Source organism: Ammodytes marinus (assembly GCF_949987685.1).
Source record: "Ammodytes marinus genome assembly, chromosome: 1".
NCBI lineage: Eukaryota > Metazoa > Chordata > Actinopteri > Uranoscopiformes > Ammodytidae > Ammodytes > Ammodytes marinus.
Window position 1 is genome coordinate 4,608,667 of NC_137230.1, and position 23,432 is coordinate 4,632,098.

Below are 23,432 nucleotides of genomic sequence, written 5' to 3' on the forward strand. Positions count from 1 at the left end.
GCAGTACAGCACGGTTTGGTACGGGTTTGTTTTGGTACAGACCGGTAACCCTAGGCTCAGGCTTATGTTTCCACAGCCTATTATTCAAATTGGTACACCAACACCTACTTGGTAGGCGGGGTAAATGCCGGATATATCTGCTTCTGGCTGTTAACCTGAGCACATTTGCATCATGACAAAATACTGCAGACATGCAAACAGCTGAGGGAAGGATACAATGAGACATCATTAGGTAAGCATTAGATATGCAGCTTTTCGATTTCTCAGGAATTTAGCTTGCAGTATTTGCCACAAACAACCAACCTTCATTGATTTTCTATACACCTTACATTGGCATTGTTTAACATTGACATTGATCACTGTTGTTTGTCCTTACAGTGTCTATGCAGTTAATGCAGTCATTGTCATTCGGGGCGACTGTGGCTCAGGTGGCAGAGCGGGTCGGCCGATGATCAAAGGGTTGGAGGTTCGATCCCCGCCCTGCCACTTGTGTCATAGTTGTTGTGTCCTTGGGCAAGACACTTCACCCACCTTGCCTCGTGTGAATGTTGAATGAGTGTGTGAATGGTAACGTGTAAATGGGAACAGGTCTCCCTTGCAAAAGAGTCTTCGGACTCAATGGGATATGCCTGTATAAATAAAAGGTTATTGTAGATCAGTCTCATGGCTGGAGCTGTGGTGATTTTTCTGCTGTTAAAAAACATGGTGGACCAAGTTTACATTATTTTTAGTGTTAAAAAGCAAAAATCAAAATGAGTCATGGTTGCCTCAGTGAATCTTTCCATAAAACCTCTGACCCTCTCAACAACAAGTGGCTCCATAACAGTAATCCCTTGGTATGGTTTCCATGTTAATAGGGCTTTGTCTACAGGAGGGTAATGTATGCAGAGGCACACACCGCTACATGTAACGCCACTCTGCCCTCCATTTCCATTTCACCCTGCTCTGTTTCCATTACAGGCAGGTTTGAAGGCTCTTGTAAGACTACGTTTCTGTAACATTTTCCGTCCGACCACGCTGTTCATTGTTCAGCTGCAATTTTTCCTTTATTTAAACAGGGGAGACCCACTGAGCCGAGACCCTTTTACAGGTGCGCCACCGCGACACATAACAATGTATTTGTATTTAATTTACAATACGACACAAAGCATAACAACAAGCAAAAGCAAAATCAATGTAAAACTACAAGGACTATGCAAGGGCAAACCCTAAGGGAATGAGGCCCCCCAGCCTCAGTATCCGCTGCAGCTTATTCCGAAAAATGCCACTTTGTAAAGCGACGACACATCCAATGGTCTTTTCGGCAAAGATTGATCATCTCAAAAAATGCTGCAAAACAACAGACCAAAACCATCCTTCCTCATCTGATTGTGCTCGTGCTGTCTTTTGCATGGCCGCTCCTTAAAGGTTTGTTCTCATAGAAAGCCATCATGGTGACACTGGGCCTTATCTGTTAACGTCACACACTGGTGAATTCAAACTTTTATTCCACAGTGATTTGATCCCGCTGATGGGGAAACCAAATGGCCTCATCACTTTGTTACCGTGGTGACATGTTGAGATGCAATCAGCTCCGTAATGAGTAGAGCCATCCACACTGGCCAGATAAACACACCCTGCGTTCCAAATCACATACTCTTTCTTTTTACTACACTACATACTAAAGTACAGAAGAGTTTTAGGGCCACAGGAGAGAGAGAAAAATCAGATAAGGAAGATTTTTCTTTCATCATGTCGAGAAATGTCAAGAATAAAGTAGAATACTCCAAAATGCTATTGGAGTTAGTGGGGCATTTATGTATTTTCAGCATACTACATGTTTTGGGACATCCTAATTATTTTTCTGGCATACTAAATAGTATGGAAGTATGGGCATTGGAACGCAGGGACAGTGATCTATCGCTTCTATTTGGAACCACACAACAACTGTCACGCCAAAAACTGACGACTGCTGTCTATACCTACTGTCCAAAGTCATTTCCGTGGATAGTACACCTTTTGTATTTGATACATTATATTGGTTGTTTTGCTTGTAACTCACCAGCAAAACAAAAGGGGGATTTAGCCATGAGAGAGCTATGTCTTAAAGAGAGACTCACTGTATTTCCTGTGGTTCTTTTTTCTCAGAATGGACTTTGATGACGAAGACGGAGAGGGGCCTAGCAAATTTTCAAGGTGAGACCCATTGAAAGTAGATTGTAGTGCCACAACTGTCAACTGAGAAATGTTTAAGCCCTTCCTCACACAAAGTCACACAGTTACCCGTTTCAGCATCCGTTTTCCTATTCATTTGGCCAAGAAAAAAGTCAGCATTCTTCTGTAAGAAAGCCTGTAGATACCCTGTGTTTGTAACCTGGACTGTTGTGGACACTTCATGACTTATTATTTTCTGTTTCCAAGTTTTCTTATTTGTGTGATTGCTTTTTTCTCTCTTTCACCGCATCTCAAGCATCCTCTCGCATTTCATTGATCTCAACTTGTTTTCCTTGTTTTTTTCTTCCTTCTCATAGTGTGTGTATTGTGTAAGTGTGTAGGATTGTACAGTGCGTTTGCTTAGCTGACACAGCACAGCGGTGGATGTGTTTTCTGCTACAGTATGTTGAGTGGTGGGGGAGGAGGAGCTGCCCTCTGCTGCACACAGGAGGAACTGCACTCTTAACTAATGGACAGTAGCTTTTACACCCATGCTCTGTTTGGCTACAGCAAAGCTTCACATTTATATATACTGGGAAATGGTACTGTACATACTACATGTGTTATTACTATAAGATAGATCATTCACTGCTGTCTCCCATAGCTAGGAACTAAATTAAGACTGACTCAAGAATCCCTTTCCTACTGGTGTCACCTCTACTTTAATATAGCACATGAAAATAGAGCTTTTCTTACAGCCCACCTCTTGTTATAGTTGGTAATGCTGGTTTTTACTACTGGCTCAAATATGTGGAAATTAAATCAGACAAATTCTGATTAAAATACAATAACTTCACACTTAAACATACTCTGTGGTTAAAGACCTACTTCACCGGTGGAGATATGAAGGTGTATTGAACTCTGAGGTCCTATGTAGTATAAATGTGCAAACATTTTAGAAATCGGTTCATCCTAGCCTGAGAAAAGGCAGAAAGAGTATTTTATAGTCTCACTGTCTAACCCTACATTTTCCCATGTGTAACATCACACATGGTAAAATGTAGGTTTAGGATTAACAGGACAGCTGGGCCAAGGGAAGACTGAGGGAAGAAAAACCTAATTCATTATATTATAATAGTGATTTTATAATGATAGACCGCTGGTTCCGTATGGGTGAAGTATTCCTTTAAGCAGACTTGTATCCTGTCAGGTTACATTCTGCAAATGATCCAGGAATCTGTTCTGCTAAAGCAACCAGAGAAAGAATCTACTTGTTAGCCTGGATGCTCAAAGGGGGATTGTATTTTCTTTGAATATAGGTGTCTGAATTTAAACAGTCCGAGCCTGATTTTCTTTTATTGAATTTCAGCAAATGAAATATATAGTTTTATTGACATTAAACACATAATACAAAAAAAAAATGTAATGCTGCTACATGTGTGTGCAATGAACACGTCAACATGAATATTCACTAGCGGTAAGTTTAAGAATTCTACTGCTCTTATTTGCTCCCATAGTCAGATATGGAACATGAGTAGTCAGACAGACACACACACACCTCCTTTTAACCAGGATACTTAATAACTTATTTCCCCAAATGTCCATTATTCTATTATGGTCCATTAGTAAGTGCTATCCCTGAATGTGAAAATGTTGCCTGATTGTCCTTTATGTTGTTAAGTTAGCGCCAGTCGTATCGACCCCCTTATGTCAGCAGTTAAAGGTGGAGTCAGCGATTAGGGTGAACGTCTTTTTTGTCAAAATCTGTAAATATCTCCTCAAGATCCGCTATCTGTCCGTACTGTGTGTGTTCACTGAAAAAAATCCAATGTTTCAATACTCAACCTGGGCTTTGTAAACTGGCATTTAACAATGAGTATGTAAACAAAAGGGGCCCACCATTAGCTAGCAACCTATCAGTTTACAGAGCCTGGGCTGTGTATCCACACAGATTATTTTCTATCCGTGCACTCACAGTTAGCAGTTCATGTTGAGATATTCACTGATTTTGACAAAAAAGTGATTTTGACAACAAACATTCTCCAGAATCACTGACTCAACCTTTAAATTGGGGAGTTAATAACCAATAATAACTAATATGAATTCAGGCCAAAAGTTTTTAAAAAACAACAACGATCAAACTTAAATTGCAAGAAGTTGTGTAGACCGTACTTCCTCGTACACATTGATCACTGCAGCCTTTGGCAGCCTGTTCTGTCCAGTTTTCATCATGTTTTTTTACCATCACACTCATGCATTATGTGTCAACCGTTGCCATGTGAGAGATATGGATACAGTGAAAGTGCCATATGATTGTTTGAATGTGTATCCTGACAGTGTGTTCCATGCTGTGTCCTCTCCTAGGTATGATGATGATCAGGTTCCTGGTGGAGATAAGGAGAGATACGCCAGGTAGGCCTAGCCATCTAGAGACCCACAGAGGATCTCCCATTGGCTCAGGGCTCAACAGACTGTACAACCTGCACTCCAACTAACTCACATACTAACACAGTACTGCTGCAAAACACATCAGGATATTCTTTGTATACCAATGTATTAGCTCAATTCTTCTCGTGGGTTGCGCTTGGGAAATCCGTTTTAACAAGTTGACTTTACACATTATGGTTAAAGAAATAATTAATTTTTTCAGCTCTTTGGCATTTTTACACAACAGCAATAAATAACACTTTAATTGGAGTTGAATTGTAACCAACTGCCATCAGATTTGCGCAAATTGCCGATCTCCTGAGCCACTGCAGCTCCAGCCAAATATATGAGCAGAAAAATAACAAAATGGAAACAATACAAAGAATCATTGCACAAAGGTTTCAGTGCAAATTCTAAAATGTATGTCAGGCTCACTAATGCATACTGCGTAACCTAATGTATTGTTCCTGGATGCCTCCACACAGCCAATCACCAGGGGCCTCATTTATAAAGGCGGCTGCGCACAAGAACCTTGCGAGCTATTTAGCATTCACCCTTTATGGTAGATTCACTGCAGGTGGGTATTTATAAAGGAAAGACTATGTACAAGTGTGCACCGCATGGTTTTAGGATGGATTCTACACGCAATTTTATAAATGAGAGCCCAGCACTTTTATATCCTGGCATGCTGCATGCTCATTGGCTCACTGACACTGACTAGATTAACCCATTAGGAATTGAAATGTGGTTTTAAAAATACATTTTTCAATTCCTTGACGGTATTGAGGCATTTAGCAAAAAAAAAGGTATTGTAACCTAGACAGTCCTAACAACTGAAACATACTGTATAAGCTGTTTGAAAAGAGAGGAGGAAACAAGCGCCTCAGACTTTTGGAGACAAAGTGAGTGAGGCAGTACCTGAAGAGAGAATGATGATGTGTATTGTTTCTTCTACCACAAATTTGAAGGCAAACAACGTTCGAATAATTTTTGTTTGTAGCTGGTCATTTGCATGCACTGATTCTACTAGTGCATGTCTACCAGAGAAGGTTCAACAGAAATATAGATTTGATTTAAATCATGGTATACTGCATGTTGATGTCGACTGTTATGAACAAAAAAAAATATTTCCCAGCTTCCCAATGTTCAACCTAAACATCATAGGTTTAGGTTGAACATTGACAAAACTACATTTTAAACTACTACTACTGGAGATAAAATGCTGATCATATGCATGGTGATATTTTTGTTCATTTGTTCAAACCAAAAGGCTGGGCTACTTAGTGGTTCCCCAGTCTGAATCCTCTCCCAGCGTCTTAATTGCCCTTTTCCCTGTTCTAGGGAGAACCACAGTGAGATTGAGAGACGCCGCCGCAACAAAATGACCCAATACATCACAGAGCTGTCGGACATGGTGCCCACCTGCAGCGCCCTCGCACGCAAGCCCGACAAGCTGACCATCCTGCGCATGGCCGTGTCCCATATGAAGTCTATGAGAGGCACCGGAAACACCTCCACCGACGGAGCCTACAAGCCCTCCTTTCTCACTGAACAGGTACCTGTGCGCTGTCACACACACACACCCCAACGACCAATACATTGAAAAACACATTCACTGTCCTTGTTTTATTTTTTTATTATTACCAAATTGATTTACATATAAATTAATTTATAACCTTTATAATTAATTATAAATTTACCCTGAACTTTAATAACAAAGTAAAAAACTAATTTCATGGGCGCTACTGGAGAGCGCGTACCATATCAGCTCTGGCCTTCGTTGCAGTGGTCGCGGGTTCAAATCCGACCCGTGGACCTTTACTGCAGGTCATCCCCACTCTCTCTGTCTCCCCATTTCATCTCCGTACTATCTAATAAAGCTTGAAAATGCAAAAAAAAAATATAATAATAATTTCCACAAAATCACTGGTGGAAGTTCTTTGTTGAGAAGCTTGAAACTTGAAGCCCTTACACATGAATGTAGGTAAATGCTTATCTTGGTGTTTGAAACAAAGATGTTATATTAACATGCTTGACTGATAACCAGAACGACCCAACACCCTGACTGTAAGCAGGTTAATAGTTCATATGTAGAATAGGAGCTAGGTCAGACCTCACCTCTCCCACAGGAGCAATCTGTTATGCTTCTTGCTAGTAGGTGAATGTAACCCAGCATGCATGCTGAATAGACTTCCCCTGCATTCCAAATCACATACTTTCTTTTTTCTCTTCTACATTCTAACCATAAAAAGAATCTAGTTAGGATGCAGTAGGCATACACTTGGGACATGTGTTTACTTATTTATTTCATCATAACATTGCGCCTTGATCTGTCCTCTTTACTTTTATATCCGTCTCATTCCTGGTCGTTTTCATACGGAGGCTCCGTCGATTTGACGTCACTTCTGGGTGCGCTCTGGATTGTGGGTCATAATCGCCCCAAATAGCATGCTGTTTTCGACACTGAAAATCCCGGCTGGATGTAGTAGGACATCCGGGTATTTCTATCCATACTAAATCTGGTCACAAGAATGGGGACATTCCTCAATCTTTGTTCCTACCATACTAAATAGTAGATATAGTATGGGTATTGGAACACGGTCTAACTCTTTCCCCCCCACCTCTGGGTGCGCACTGGATTGTGGGTCAGAATCGCCCCAAATAGCATGCTGACACTAAAAATCTCGGCTGAATGAAGTAGGCCAGGGCTATTCAATTAGTTTTGAATGGGGGCCGGTTGGTGGAAATGATCCAAAATGAGGGGCCAGAAAAAAATGCCTAAAATTGATGAGCATCACATCAATAGCTACATATACTGTAAAACACTACAACGACATAGGAGTGCATATATTGTCTTTATTTTATCAAATAGAGTTCACCAGCTTATAAAAAAAATCCTTATTTGTTTAAGTGTTTAACAATCTTATCAGTTCAGGAAAACACAATAGGTTAACTCTTCAACAGTTTATCAAAATACATAGAAATAAATGTACTCTAAGTGCAACAGCTTATCAAAATACAGGTAGGCCTAGGTTTACTAAGAGTGCAACAGCTTATCAAAAAACATAGAAATAAATGTAGGATACTCTAAGTGCAACAGCTTACAGTGTTTCCCCCCAAAAATGTGTTTGTCAAGGGGTAAACATTTTGGCTGTATTTTGCTCAAAGATGCCAATGCACAGTACAGAAATAAACAACTGCTTATTTGAATACAAAAAAACTACAGACACTGACTTTACAGTTGTGCAATTTTGTTTGCTATGTGAAGGTACAAATTTTGTGCAAACATGCAGACAGTACAAAGCAAAGTTCTACTGATGCAATATTATGCAGACACACTAAATACAAATAATGGACCATACACTTACACTGCGGTACAATCGCGCGCAGAAAGCTGCATACACAGAGCAGCTGATAGAGAAACGCTTGGAGACACGTGCACATTTATTTACTGCAGATCGCGGCCTTTCGCGCAGTTATGACCATGCAAAAGCACACATCGCACGTGCTAGTACATTAATTGTGCACCACTAAAAAGGCGGGGGCCAGTAAATATTCCTTCCGGCCCACAGGCCGCCTATTGAATAGCCCTGAAGTAGGCCATCCGGGTATTTTCTAACCATACTAAATCTGGCCACAAGAATGGGGACCTTCCTCAATCTTTTTTTCTACCATACTAAATAGTAGATATAGTATGGGTATTGGAACACGGTCTAACTCTTTCCCCCATGCCTCCCCCCCACCTCTGAGTTCGCACTGGATTGTTGATTGATAACCTATCAATTATTATAAATTAATTGTTATAATTATATGTTTTATAATGTGTTTTATGTATTCTAATATTGCCCCTGTAAAGCACTTTGAGTGGCCTTGTGTCTGAATTGTGCTATATAAATAAACTTGCCTTGCCTTGCCTTGCCTTGGGTGATAATCGCCCCAAATAGCATGCTGTTTTTGACACTTAAAAAATCTCGGCTGGATGTAGTAGACATCTGGGTATATCTAACCATACTAAATCTAGTAGATATAGTATGGGTATTAGAACACAGTCTAACCCCCCCCCCCCCCCCCTCTGTAGGAGCTGAAGCACCTGATCCTGGAGGCTGCAGACGGCTTCTTGTTTGTGGTGGCAGCAGAGACGGGCCGGGTCATCTACGTGTCAGACTCTGTGACTCCCGTCCTGAACCATCCCCAGGGGGAGTGGTTCGGCAGCACGCTGTACGAACAGGTTCACCCCGACGATGTGGACAAGCTCAGGGAGCAGCTCAGCACCTCAGAGAACTCCATGACAGGTAGACAACACAGCTCTCTCTCTAAGGCTTTCTGTTTTTAGTTAAGGATTGGTTTGCAATAGGTCTCACGGGAACAGAGTCACACGTCAAACAATGTATCAAAAGAGTGTCTACTCACGATCCCATGATACTCACTGATTTTGACAAAAAGTTATTTTGACAACACGCATTTTCCAGAATCACCGACTCCACCTATCACTGACTCTTATTAAAACATGTGTGGTGGTAATGGCCACACATTTGGAACCTTACCCGCACTATTCTGCACATTGAAATCAAGAGAAGTAACACCATATCCCACATGTCAAACCAGTTTATTAATGACTTTTGTCCCGTGGTTCAAAACAAAAGGGATCATTTCACCCTTCTCTTCTTGGCTAGACCTACTCCTCCATATCTTGTATATTCCAGGTGTCATCATAATAAGTATCAAGGGGATGGTATTATGATGCACTGAGGGCGATAGCAATCTTAAAACTGAAATAAAATCCGACATGCTCATAGTGCTCACTAGAGGGCAACATTGCCTTGTTAAATGTCTCTCTCTGGAGGCTCCGTCTCATAGGGTTTAGGTTTATTTGTGTGTGTGTGTGTGGGTGTGGGTGTGTGTGTGTGTGTGTGTGTGTGTGTGTGTGTGTGTGTATCAGTCAGTGTTTCCATGTGACCCCCCCCCCCCCCCTCTGGCCCTCTGTCTGACCCACACAGTTGAAGACCCAAGCCAGGGCCCTTGTAATCCACCATAACACACTAATCTGCCATGTAGAGGCTGTGACCAATCAAAGTACACATCCACCAGCCCTTTCAAGCTGTAGCATTTCTCAAGAGTTTCATTTAGTGGAACCAAATGCAGTATATTTTGGAGAGCGTCCGTCTCCTCACCGTTTGAACTGTGTTTGTGTTGCCGTGCCGTCTTGCCGTGCGTTTTTTCCAAGCCGTTTTGCTGACGTGGAAAAGGAACCGAGCTACATTAATCAGCCCGAAGATGGTTTGTTTTTTCTTTCTCGGCACACAGTTAGTTTCCAGTTGTCGCTGCCTGTTGTTCATTGTGGGAATTATTGAAGTTATTTATCCCATTTAACAAGTTTGGGAACATTTGTGGTTGTCTGTGCATTCCCCCACTAGCGGGCACAAGAACTTACAAAAGGCACTTTTCTTGGCTTGCAGGGGACACACTTATGAAATACAGTTTTTGGCACAGTGAAAACGTTGATGGTATTGATTTATTTTTAGTGGAGTAGCATCTCCTCCCAGCGAGGTTAGCAGGTTTCTTAAAGGCAACATGAGTTGTTTGTCATATTGGGCTATTTACCTCAAACTGACTGTTAGAGCAGGTCCTTCAGGCTGTCAATCTTAAAGATGTGGTCAAGCCTAGCATAGGAAGAAGACAGGAAAAAAGAGTTTAACAGTTCAAATACAACGCTCACAAATGAACACACTGAATCTCATTTGTTTAATCTATATATGCAGAGAGAGAAAAAAAATCAACACTTGTGTATTTTAATGGAGTTGAGTGGCTTAACATGCCGGAATGCCAGTGTCTAGCAGAATTCACTGCTCACAGGCTCAGCCGTGCATTAGAAACACTTGAGCCAATGGAATGAAAGCCATACATCCTTAATACAGCTCCCCTGGTTGAAGAGGACAACGTATTTGAATAAGTGCAATACAATTCACACCTCCACTGACTGTGTCCTGAAAAACAAGGGGGTCACATCTACACCTCTCTGACGGTGGCAACACAAACTCAACATGATAAGTATTTAAGGCATGGCTTAAACATTGGATTGTACAGTACTTTTTACCCCGGTGAAAGTTTGAATAAAGTGATACAGGGTTGTAATCATGTCCTGCAATGATAACTTTGATCTAAGTTTCAATTGTTTTCTTCTCACCACGATTAACACAGACTTGCACACTACAATGTTTTTGGAGACAATAGCCTATGCAACATGTAATAGGTCTGTTCATTGCTAATGCAACTTTCTGATTTATTTAACATTGAACTCACAGACTGACTGGCACTGTCATGGAGGAGTTGAGCTTGAGGCAACTTGATGGACCGTAGTGCAGAAAGAGGTGTAGGGAGATTCCACTGATATATTGCTAATATAATGTAGTAAGCAGCAGTCAGACTGGGACTGTGACTGGAGAGAGGGACAGAATGTGACACCACAAACTATGGCCCAGTCCCAATATCCACCCTCACACACTGATCAGCGTTCCAGCTCAGTGAGTGAGGACATAGGGCTGTCCTACTGTCAAATCATCAAGTCCACGAGGGCTCTATCTGTGCCCTTCATGTACACTTTCAGTAATCCGTCGTTCTGCAGACTCTGCCTGCACGGAATTACCCACTGATCGTACCCTCCGTAAAACATAAACTAACGACTGCCTGCATAAGCTGAATAACACTCCTATTTAACAATTCATTCAAAGTTTTGCTTAAAGATGAATTATGCGGGGGCGCCTTTAGCTCAGTTGGTAAGGCGTCCCCCCCCATGGGCCTCGGCCAGCAGCGGACCCGGGTTCGATTCCAGCCCGCGGTCGTTCTCTGCATGTCACTCCCCTCTCTGCCCCATTTCAACTCTGTCTCTACACTATCAATAAAGCATAAAAATGCCCAAAAAATATATATATAAAAAAAAGATGAATTAAGCGATTTATTTATGTTTATATAAGTGTTAAAAAACAAGAGCAGAGCGACAGATGGTTGAATGTTTATGCGCCTACAATGGCGGAGCAGGTAAAAATCCTTCCCAATGTCTGTTTTGATGGTTTTTATTATGTTTTATCACACTAACGGATCTGAGATGATGCTAGATAACTTGCTGCTTGAAGACCGCAGTGCATTAATGTGGTGACGTAGGGACGAGGGAGGGGACTGCTAACTGCAGTCAGTGACAGGAAGTTAGCTAAACTGACCATTCCGCTTACTGAACCTTTAATGATATTTTTTTGGCATTTTTATGCTTTATTGATAGTGTAGAGACAGAGTTGAAATGGGGCAGAGAGGGGAGTGACATGCAGAGAACGACCGCGGGCTGGAATCGAACCCGGGTCCGCTGCTGGCCGAGGCCCATGGGGGGATGCCCTACCAACTGAGCTAAGGGCGCCCCAATGATGAAAGTTTTGAAAAAAAAACAATTAAATTGACCTACCGGTCTTCCACTCCTTTAGGTAGGAGCCTGCAGTATGTTCAAATCAGACAGTTGATTTCTAAAATGCATTGTCCTCGAGGATGGCAGTATATCCAAAATAAAAAAGGCTGAAGCCCACTAAAGTTCGACACATGTTTTGGTACCCCTACCGATGAGGTTACTTTGTTGAGTTTGTCATTAAAGAACAGTGCTGATATGAGATCAGTTTTTACACTCAGCATGCAGGTTGAACATAGCGTGAGTGGGCCAGAGTGTTGCATGTGCTCATTGGTGCTGGTTTCCTGTGTCCTTTGGATGAGTTGTGTATGTAATCTGCTCTGGTATGTGTTTACCGCGGTCATCGGCTGTTTGAAACAACATCATAACAGTTTGTGTGTGTGTGTGTGTGTGTTTTTGTGTGTGTGTTTGCGTGTGAGGTTCAAATGGGTTTCATATTTGTAAGATACCAAGAATTCCTTTTTGCAATCTGGAAGAGATCAGTCTTTTTACTAATGATGATGATGGAGACAGAGTGCTCTGAGAATAGTAACAAAGTCAAGCTGTGGGGTCTTACCTTCTCTCTTCTCCTCCATCCGGCACACACTCTCTCACCCCAATACGCCACGTCAACTTTATTACATTGCTGCATATTGTGTCAGACATACAGAGGAATGGAGAAAAAAACATTTCTCTCTGATCAATAATTACAAAGGATAGAATAAGATAAGATAAGCAATATATATACAATAAATACATTTAAAATAGTGCAGAAGGCGAAAACCAATAAGTATAGAAAAGGAATTTCAATTGAAATGTGCAATATGAAGAACAATATTTGCAATATGTGCGATATGAAACTTAAGAAATTGATAAATGTAGGCTACAGTATAAAGGCATAACAATGTGCAGACTGAGTAGTATAAATAGATCAATGTAAAAAAGCACCGATTGAAAGTGGGAAAGTGTTCCTGAGATTTCTTTTATAAAGTCACCGGATGCTGTTCTCAAATCACTTTGACACATTCTTTGTCCTTTTGACAAAATCTGACTCATTCAATACACAACATAAGACATTTGGTTGACGGTTAAGAACATTCATTATTCAGTTTGATTTTCACCACCATCCTCTAACAGTCCCTGCATTTCCCATACTTCCCTTTATTTTTAGTATGCCAAAAAAAGATTTAGGATGTCCCAATACACGCACGTCAATTGTAGTATGCTGAAAATACATAAATGCCCCACTAACTCCAATAGCATTTTGGAGTATTCGTCTGTATTCTTGACATTTCTCAACACAATGAAAAAATAAATCTTCCTTATCTGATTTTTATTTCTCTCCTGTGGCCCTTAAACTCTTCTGTACTTTAGTATGTAGTGTAGTAAAAAGAAAAAAGTATGTGATTCGGAACACAGGGAGTGTTTGAGTGGTTAAATTAGATCAGCGAAGTTCAAGATGTCACGGTGATTGTGTGAGCTCAGTGTTATGCTGTGTGCTAGTTTTACATCTGGCAGCTCCTCTGATCAGCTGTCTCTCATGGCCTATACACATGAATGTCTCAGTGCCGGTAAATAGAAAATGCTTGGAGGAAATGACTGTGCACTTAGCTCATACAAATGGCACTTTGATGTATCAGAAATCTTGCTTGACCTTATATCGAAAGTTCACGAAAACAAGACTTCTGACACAATGGATATAATGCAGTTGGGCTTGACACTCATACACTTATTACACTGGTATGTGAAGGAACAGCTTACCCGGAATCTCTTCTGACTGGACATTTGACAGTTACTGGGAAAGAGTGTTTTTCGTGCACAAATATAGTTGATGACAATGAGAAAAGATATTTGGATTGATAGATCTCCAAGCAATACGATTACAATTTGGCTGTACGTGCATTTTTTCACATTTTCTCATTCAGCTGTTAGTGCAACTCTGTAGTCCACAGCTGCTGGCTAATTTGCCATGTCATTTGATATATATACTGTATATAGTCCCTAGGAAATGACTTCTGACCCTGATTGTGTTCCTTTCTGCCTGTAACCCAAAAGCATTATTTATACAAACCAAATAATAGTGACATCTAAAAGAAAAAGGAATAGGTTATCTTTTAACATAAAATAATTAGAACCTTCTGTTGATTAGTCCTTAATTCAGTTTTAAAAAGGCCTTTTATAAATATCTGAACATGATAAGCTTTTTCCTCAAGACAGCTAAAGATAGAGTCTCAGAAACACTAGCTGACCCCATTAGTGAAGTGATAGACTTATGGACTCCACAATTAACTAGATGTATTCTTAGTCGTTGGGTAATACCTGAAAATGCATTGAAACGTATGCATTTCCTAAAATACAAATATGCTGTTGTAGTTCAATTCCTAAATATGTATTTTTTTGACTGTCTAATAACATGTTCATTTGTGTGTGTGTGTCAACAGGAAGGATTCTGGACCTGAAGACAGGAACAGTGAAGAAGGAGGGACAGCAGTCCTCCATGAGGATGTGCATGGGCTCCCGACGCTCCTTCATCTGCCGCATGAGGTGTGTGTGTGTGTGTGTGTGTGTGTGTGTGTGTGTGTGTGTGTGTGTGGCTCTGTGTTTGTGTGTTTACTCTGTTACCTTTGACTTGCTGGAAGTGTTCACATTGTCTTGTGAAATTTGAACAAACAGACTCTACATAGCATTTTCCCAAAACGTGATGTTACAACAAGTAAGTCTGTAGTATTTAGTTGAGGGATTTGTCCAGTTGCACATACATTTGAATATGATTCGACCATTGTTACATCTCAGCTAGATTTGTTTCGCCATATTAGTTTTATTTCTGTTAAGTAAATATTACAATTCCTTAAAATTCACATACGTGTCTTGTGTGAATCATAGATGAAATGAATTAGGTGTGATCAAAACGAAGCACGTCTAAAATCAAACGCACCCTTCCGATATGAGCTCGCTTCAGCTTAGCAGCGTTGAATGGGAATCAATTGACATTAGCAATTAGGGCTAAACTGGTACACTGTGGTAAACAGCGGGGGTTTGAACTAATATGACAGGCGGTCCTTAGTTGGCAGCTCACTCAGTGACAGCCATTAGAAACACATGAATGGCACTTTTCTTTCTCTGTGACGCTGCCTTCACAGAACAGTGAGGATTCCTGCTGAGCTCTTTCTAATTAGCCTGTACAGGCGCCTTTACAGTTGAGCCTTTCATATGTGATTGATTGCTCTGTTCAGGACATTAATCATGATATTCAGGGACTCTACAGGCACGATCACAGCAGTGGTGTAGAGCAATGGGGACTTCAATCAAACGCATTATATTAATAAGATCACTTTAATGATCTGATACAATCTGATACACTACCTTCCATATAATATGTACTTTTGAAGTAAAATACAGTATATCAAAGGGGAACTAAGTGATATTTTTTTATTAATATAAGTGTTAAATCTCTCTATATTCATACAGCAATCACTTAAAAAGTTTTCACAGTTCATAACCCAGGTCTCCCAGTCATTCAGTTTTGCAGTAGTTGCCAGTTAAAATTTCGAGTATCCGTTTTATCCAATCATGAGACAGAGCGCTCTAAAGAGGCGGGTCTCTGTGCCCGTGAACGATGACTCGCTACATTCCATCGCGGCACTATCTGACGAAGACTGCTGTGTGTTCATGTGGTGGTGACGTAGGGACGAGGGAGGGGACTGCTAACTGCTAGTCACTGACAGGAAGTTAGCTAAAAGAACCATATCACATACTTCTCCTTTAAGTGCTGTTTTGTGACAATTATTCCATTTTGTGTCCGGCGTTCCCACACATCCACTGATCTTTGTTTCTTTGTTCCTAAGCAGCTCTTTCTCAATTACATTGGTACTTGAATCAATTGTTCTATCAGGGTAACACTGGATATACAGATACACACACACTAAATTACCACTAGGTTGATGCAACACACCATTCTACTGTTTAAACAGGTGGCTCTAAAAGTGCCGAGCTATGCTGCAATGTGCCAGCAAAGGCAGGAGAGGAGATGGCAAACTAGTAAACCTGATGTTTCCAAGGTCATGAATCAACCTTGGGTTTGGGTAATACATGAAGGTGCCATTTCAGATGAAATAGTGTCAGCAGGCTGTAGTTCCTTATCCTTATAGATCACTTTTGGGGGATTTTTGGCTTTTTATTAGACAGATTGGAGAGACAGAGTTGAAATGGGGCAAAGGGGAGAGGACATGCAGAGAACTGACCCGGGCGTGATTCGAACCCAGGTCTGCTGCGGGGCCTTGTCCTGGGACACACACACACACACACACACACACACACACGCCCTACCCACTGAGCTACGGGCGCCCCATTCCTCATCCTTTTACGTGAGATATCTATCTGGTGCAGTTTAGGATGTACCTGTACTTTGTTACTGCCATGTACTAGAATCATGCTGTCAAATGATCTTGACACTAAAAGTCTTGTTCTGTACCAGTGGCTTAGAAGAAGAAGGCAGCCATGACACAGCGCTCCTTAAGAGCCCACAGAAACAACCCCTGACTCATGCTTTTGCTTTTTTAAATGGAGATGTTCATGGACACATAACCTATGCCTTAACACATTCCACCATATGTCTTTCTGTTCTCTGACGTGATGGGATTAATATTTCCCACTCCTCTGAGGCAGTTGGTGACATTAGCCATATGGTCCCATATACTTCCTTAGATAATTAGACTTATCAGGCCTGGCCATCCACTGGATAGCATCAGGATTGTTGCCATATGTTGGGTACATCACTTCCATCTGCACGCCGTAACTTTTGACCCTTTTTTTTACAAAGCTCTGTTTCTTTGCTTTGTCTTTTTTAGTTTTATTTGTATTTGCCACAAGAGAATACCAATGTGTTTACAAAAATGACAAAATATAAAAATCAATAGTATCAAATCCCTGTTTCTTGCTCAAATGTGTCCCCTTAGCTTGGAGGAGCAGTTTTTATCCCCTCTACAATCTACATCAAAGCAGCATTTGAACGCCTCAAGGGGCTTGGAAAGAGCTTGTGTTTTAGTTGAACAAAATAGGACACCTTCTCCAATTTGTTTCTGACACTCTCTGCTGGCTGTGTTTGTGCCGTGAGCATGTACCATCATCGCTGTCACTAAAAGCCTGGGAGTCACACACGAAAGCCCCTGTGTAGTGTTGTGAGTGCGTGCGTGCATGTGTGTGTGTATGTGTATGTGTGAGTCCGTGCGTGCGTGTGTGTTATGTTGTCAGGAGTGTTGTTGGTCTGGCATGTTCTTCTGCTATTCCAGGCTCTGAATAATTCAAACACGCTGCTGCAGAGACGCTCTTAAAGAGACAAACAGTCAAGAGCAAACCACTTCTGTGTCACAAACAAATCCAGCGCGATCATCAGGCTAACATTGTGAGATGGGGGGGAAAGCCTTTATTAGATCCAGGCCAGGGCTTATATTATGTAATGTTGTTCAGCCAAGGGGACCGGGACCGTTTCACAGAAAAACACCCACTGGTTGTACCGCTGGCAGGAGTGATTGCCTCCAGTTCAAACTGCAGTCTGTGAACTGATTGACTTATAATCAGGCTTGGTCTTGGCTATGCGGTTTAAAAAAGACAGCCGGGCCTATGCTCAGACAGTAGCAAAGACAGTGCAAATGTGTCACTCACACTTGCTTTAGCCTCACTGATTCAGATAGAGATGGAGGAACTCTTTGCAGTGTATAACTTGGTGTTGCAACGGTCAGCACTTGTATACAAATATACACTTAAACAAAATTCATTATTATACAATTAGTAGCTGAAAAGATGAATCGGCAGAAAGATAGTTGCCAAATAATGAGCTGACCAATGCATTTTCAAGCAAAGTGCCAAACTTAAGCTGGTTCTAGCTTTGCAAATGTGGGGAAGTAGAGCTTTCCATTATGATGTTTAAGTAAATGTAATTATAAGAAAATATCATGTGTCTGAGTATGGCCAGTGATACAGTGAGTCCCTGTGTTCTGTGCCTGTGATGCCTGATGGATGTTTAGGGTGACACAGCTGTGGCTCTGTGCTCCTCATTCAAATAACTCTGATCCCTAAAGGACCAGGTTTTAACTACACACCACATTATGGAAAACAAGCTCTTGTGTGTGTGTGTGTGTGTGTGTGTGTGTGTGTGTGTGTGTGTGTGTGTGTGTGTGTGTGTGTGTGTGTGTGTGTGTGTGTGTGTGTGTGTGTGTGTGTGTGTGTGTGTGTGTGTGTGTGTGTGTGTGTGTGTGTGTGTGTGTGTGTGTGTGTGTGTGTGTGTGTGTGTATATATATATATATATATATATATATATATATATATATATATATATATATATATATATATATATATTGGACCATGAAAACAGTTTGTGATAGAAACCCAAATTACAATTTTGAACCTGAAAATAAGCATATGACCTTTTAATAATAAAGAGCTATTATCATGATAATACTGTGTGACATGGCTATCACTTGATAGCAATAAGCTACTCAGCAACAGCTGTTGAAGCGTAGATAAATGTAGCATTACTTCAACAAGTGCAATATACCTTAAACAACTCTTCCCCATGGGCATAGCCTTAATAAAGGGTCCTGTGTACTAAAGCACAGTTTGATTGTCTTAAACATGGTACCAGAGTAATGGAACACATGGCCCTTGGTTTATCTAGAAAGTGTGTTTTTAAGGAGATCCCTCCTGATTCAAGTTTATGAGTGTATGTGCTCATAAAACGATTGGAATAGAAACTAATCTAATAGGGAATACTTTGAAAATTCAATCCATACAAAAGTGATTGAAGCCATCCAACAACAACAAGAGACAAAATGAGGCTCGCATGTCAAGTATCTCCCAATTCTTTTGACAAAACATTTATTTTGGATTACATTTTTTCCAGCAACTCCTCCTTTCATTTTAAAATGTCCTATCTAACTTATGCAGTACCACACACAATGGTTTTCTGTATTGAGCCAGTGTGCATGTTTGCTGTGTGCCTAGATTCTGGCCATTTCAGAGTCACTATTTGGAATAGAGTGAATCCTATTTCCATGGGAAAGTTCCTCAGATTTAGATAGTGAAATTGCGAACATATCCTGAAAGGCAATGACCTGTACATTAATTTTTTTCGTTGCATCGCAGTACTTATGAGCAAGACCCCGAAATACCTTCCTCGACACACAACCAACCACACACACACACACACACACACACACACACACACACACGCACACACACACACACACACACACACACACACACACACACACACACATCAGCTGTTCCCAAACTGAACAATTTGCCTTTGTTTTATTTTGCTAATTGAATACAGACTATGTTTAAGTTCAGGATATCACAACGTACTTGAATAGCTTATAATAACCACACTCTGGAATTTGACTTTGCAAACATCACTTGGAAAAAATAACTCATCAGCAAGTGATTGTGGTTTGGGTTGCCATGCTGTGCCATGGTTCCCATCACACTTTTCAACACATTATTTCACTTCAGTTGGAGGAAAAGGATTTTAAAATAGAAATCCCTTAACATCAAAATATAAAGCTCTGGTTTCCATCCAAAACCAATACAAGTTAAAACATTGTTTTCCACGTGGGATGTACTTGAATCCAAAATGAATGACTCAATGTGACATTAGTTTTGAAATTACTGTAAGTCAAACACACCATCAGGGAACACGGACAGGTACAACTGGCCTCTTCAATGCAGTGTGTGTGGTTCTGGGGCATTAAAAATACATTGAAAACATGGTTGCAGCAGAACATTTAAAGGAATACTTCACCCATACGGAACCAGCGTTCTATCATTATAAAATAAGTATTATAATATAATGAATGAGGTTTTTCTTCCCTCAGTCTTCCCTTAGTCTTCCCTTGGCCCAGCTGTCCTGTTAATCCTAACCCTTACTGTGATGTCACAAGAAGGAAACTGTATGGTTAGACAGTGAGACCATAAAACACTATTTCTGCCTTTTCTCAGGCTAAGATGATCCGATAAATTTTTTTTTTGCACATTTATACTAAATAGGATCTCCGAGTTCAATACACCTTCATATTCCAACCGGTGAAGTAGGCCTTTAACAAAAATAAGATGGTAATGCAACCAAAGAGACCGTCCTAAGTCTTTGAAGAAGAACCGTGGTCGAGTAACAACATAGAGATCTCTGTCGTGGTGGCCATTTTGTCTGGTGTTGTGTTGGGTATGGTGTAACGTGTGTGCTTGTCTTTGTGTGTGCAGGTGTGGCAGCGCTCCTCTGGATCACATCTCTCTAAACCGTCTGTCTAACATGAGGAAGAGATACAGGTAGGAGAACCTGGCTCTAGATCCGCATACCATTCCTTCTTCACTTCACCCTCATCCTTCTCTACCAAATCTGTCCCTCACCTAACATCCCATAACATTAACATTAAGCTTCTCTCGCTCATGAAATTCCAGGAAAAAGTTATGACATTTGTAAGGACATTTTTCCAGAACCAGGAAATGGTTTGTTTTGGGAAAAAAGTCTTGAATTTACAATTTTTTTCTTTTGTGTTTTAGAATAAAGATTTATCATAAACACGTTTGATTATTGCGACTGACATCAGCCGTGTATGAAGTCAACAGACATACAGTAAATTAACAGTCTATACCCTTATGATGACCAACACCATAACTTGAACAGAGAGATTAAGTATTGAAGGTCTGAGAAGGCCTGTGTTGCTGTTGACTCCTTCCACAACTGTGTCTTGAGTAACTAACGTGTGTGTGTGTGTGTGTGTGTGTGTGTGTGTGTGTGTGTTTGTTTGTTTGTTTGTTTGTTTGTTTGTTTGTTTGTTTGTGTCTGGGTGTGTATCTGCATGTGTTTGTTTGTTTGTGTGTGTGTGTGTGTGTATATGTGTGTTTGTTTGTGTCTGTGTGTGTGTGTGTGCGTGCGTCTGTGTGTGTTTCTACATGTGTTTGTGTGTGTGTCTATACGTCTGTGTGTGTGTTACGTACAGGAACGGCCTTGGACCGTCTAAAGAAGGAGAGGCTCAGTACTCTGTGGTCCATTGCACTGGCTACATCAAGGCCTGGCCCCCCGCAGGTAAACAAAAGAATCACACTCACACACATTCTAAGCTCGATGCCGAATTGTCTGCTGAACTAAAAAAAAACACTTCCCTGCTCGCTGCACGATGTCCCTGCTTAGTATTTGTATTCTGGTGTAAACGTAAAGCAGCTGTGGGCTCAGCAAGCCTTCTGGATCAGGACGAGAATCTCAACCACACATTCAAAACGGCCTGAATAGCAACTTGTTTTTTCCAAAGTATGCCTTTCTCTCCAAACAGTGCAAGAGTAAAACATTTCATACCGTTTGTTCCTTGTTTAAATTTGACTGTTGGAAGTTTTTTTTCTGTCCTTTTGTCTGATGGGTTTACCCAATAACAGTATGTGTGTTAGCTGTGTGTATTATAATAATAGTAATGGTAATCTTTATTAGTATAGCACCTTTTCAAAACAATGTTACAACGTGCTTTATAGATAAAAAATGTACACAAAAAATCAAAAGAAAATTGACCAAATCCAGGACAAGGCGCATCAACCACGTAAACACAACATATACTGTATGAGTAAAGATTTTCAGTCAAATGAAGTTCTAAAGTAAAAAGGCCTTCTGATTTTAGTGGGTTTTGAACTGAGATTTAAAAGAGGTTAGAGAGTTTGCTGATCTTCTCTGACCCAGGAACTACCCAGGACCTCCAGGTCTTCCCCCTTTTATTAGCCTCTCCCTTCTACTCAAACTCTTCTGATCGACAGCCGCTGAAGTCAGCCAGAATTCACTGTATTTTTTACAGTGCATTCCAGAACTGACACTGTGATAAGACAAAAAAAAAAGCCTTCATGTATCCAGTCCACTGACCTGCAGACACACACATCCAAACCAGTAAAATAAGCCCCTTTATGGTTTTAGATGTCTGTCAAATAACCTTATCCGATTAAATGCACACAAGGTTTCTCTGTTTAGCACTCTCACACAAATCCAAATGTCCTTTTTTACAATGTTCAAACACTTCACACAAAATGATGCCTCTTCAACTTCTTTCTACATATTTATTAATTTCTATTATACTTCTTTCATTACAGAATGAAATGAGGGGGACATTTTTAAGATTCTCTTCAATCGCAGTCCCCTTTGAAGTCTTTACTTCTAAGCATCCTCTCAGCTGCAGACTTCATTTAAAGTTGAAATGCGTGAAAAAGACTTTCAGCTATTAAACTTGTCTTCAGCTGTGTGATATCTCTCAGCAATGCCATTTATTTCCCTTCTCTTCAGCCAATCATTTCAGTGCTCACTCCCTTTAGGGCCTTTTTCTTCCAATGACTTTAGCAATGCACTCCATCTGTCCCATATTATACAAAAATGCGGTGGGTTTTTAATATTTATTCACTTCAACGTATAGCTTTAGCACTATTAGAGTTGAGCTTGCAGCTTTTTCCAGTTTCCCCTTTTTTGGGTGATGCACTTAATTTTCCAACGCTGCCAGTACATTTAAACATTTAGTTTTCTTTTTTAGCAGTGCAATATATTTCAGCTTTAAGCAGTTACACTTACTGTCTGCAGGAAATGCATATTTATATTGTCTCCATCCCACATTTATTGGGATCTCACAAATTGCCTCCGTTAAAAAAAACTTAGTAGAGCTGAAAATAGTCCTGAGCTGTTTGATTGACATTCGCCACAACATTTTTAAAAACATATTATTTTAAGAAGAATCTTCTGATCAGGGGTATTGACCTGGAAGACATCTTTTCACCAGTTAATTAGTAACTATTATAAAGAACATGTCTGCCTCTTACTGTGTATACTGTAAGTATAACTGTAGTATGCAGTGGATCTGAGGCACACTACTTAAGAACACACAAGGCCTGGATGCACTGTCTGGCTTACACACACACACACACACACACACACACACACACACACACACACACACACACACACACACACACACACACACACACACACACACACACACACACACACACACACACACACACACACACACAGGTATTGGAATGCATCCCCCTTTGGATTCAATCCAGGTGTGTAGATGGACCATGTGGTAAATGAGGGATGGTGGAATTTTTCATTGAACCTTTTATTTATACTCGAGAGATCGGAATTGACCAACATCAAGTCAAAAGACACAACTGAATCCCCTCTTTTGTCCCCTCTTTGTCACACTGGAGTATTTCCAAGTATAACACAGACATACGTATGTTGTTTGTAATTATTGACACATGGTTCACTTCCTCGCGCTAAGAATACTTTGTTTGGAATGTTCTGGACTGAAAATACTGCTGGCCCAACGCTCACCAGGCCAGACACACAGACACAGACACACACACACGCGCGCACACACACACACACACACACACACACTCATCACTTGCAGATGGATCGCCGAG

The 23,432-nt window shown here is 40.7% G+C and overlaps 1 protein-coding gene across 2 annotated transcripts in view; it reads left to right on the forward strand.

Moving 5' to 3' along the window:
- arnt2 (aryl-hydrocarbon receptor nuclear translocator 2) overlaps nt 1-23,432 on the forward strand; it is a 69,489-nt gene that overhangs the window by 12,096 nt on the left and 33,961 nt on the right. Inside the window, exons 3-8 of one of the 2 annotated variants that reach the window (XM_080052315.1) lie at nt 2,128-2,175; nt 5,902-6,115; nt 8,639-8,852; nt 14,428-14,530; nt 20,241-20,306; nt 20,981-21,066. In XM_080052315.1, the coding sequence (XP_079908441.1) occupies nt 2,128-2,175; nt 5,902-6,115; nt 8,639-8,852; nt 14,428-14,530; nt 20,241-20,306; nt 20,981-21,066 (731 nt within the window). The remainder of the gene's footprint in view (nt 1-2,127; nt 2,176-5,901; nt 6,116-8,638; nt 8,853-14,427; nt 14,531-20,240; nt 20,307-20,980; nt 21,067-23,432) is intronic. The other variant, XM_080052316.1, reaches the window with a different exon arrangement.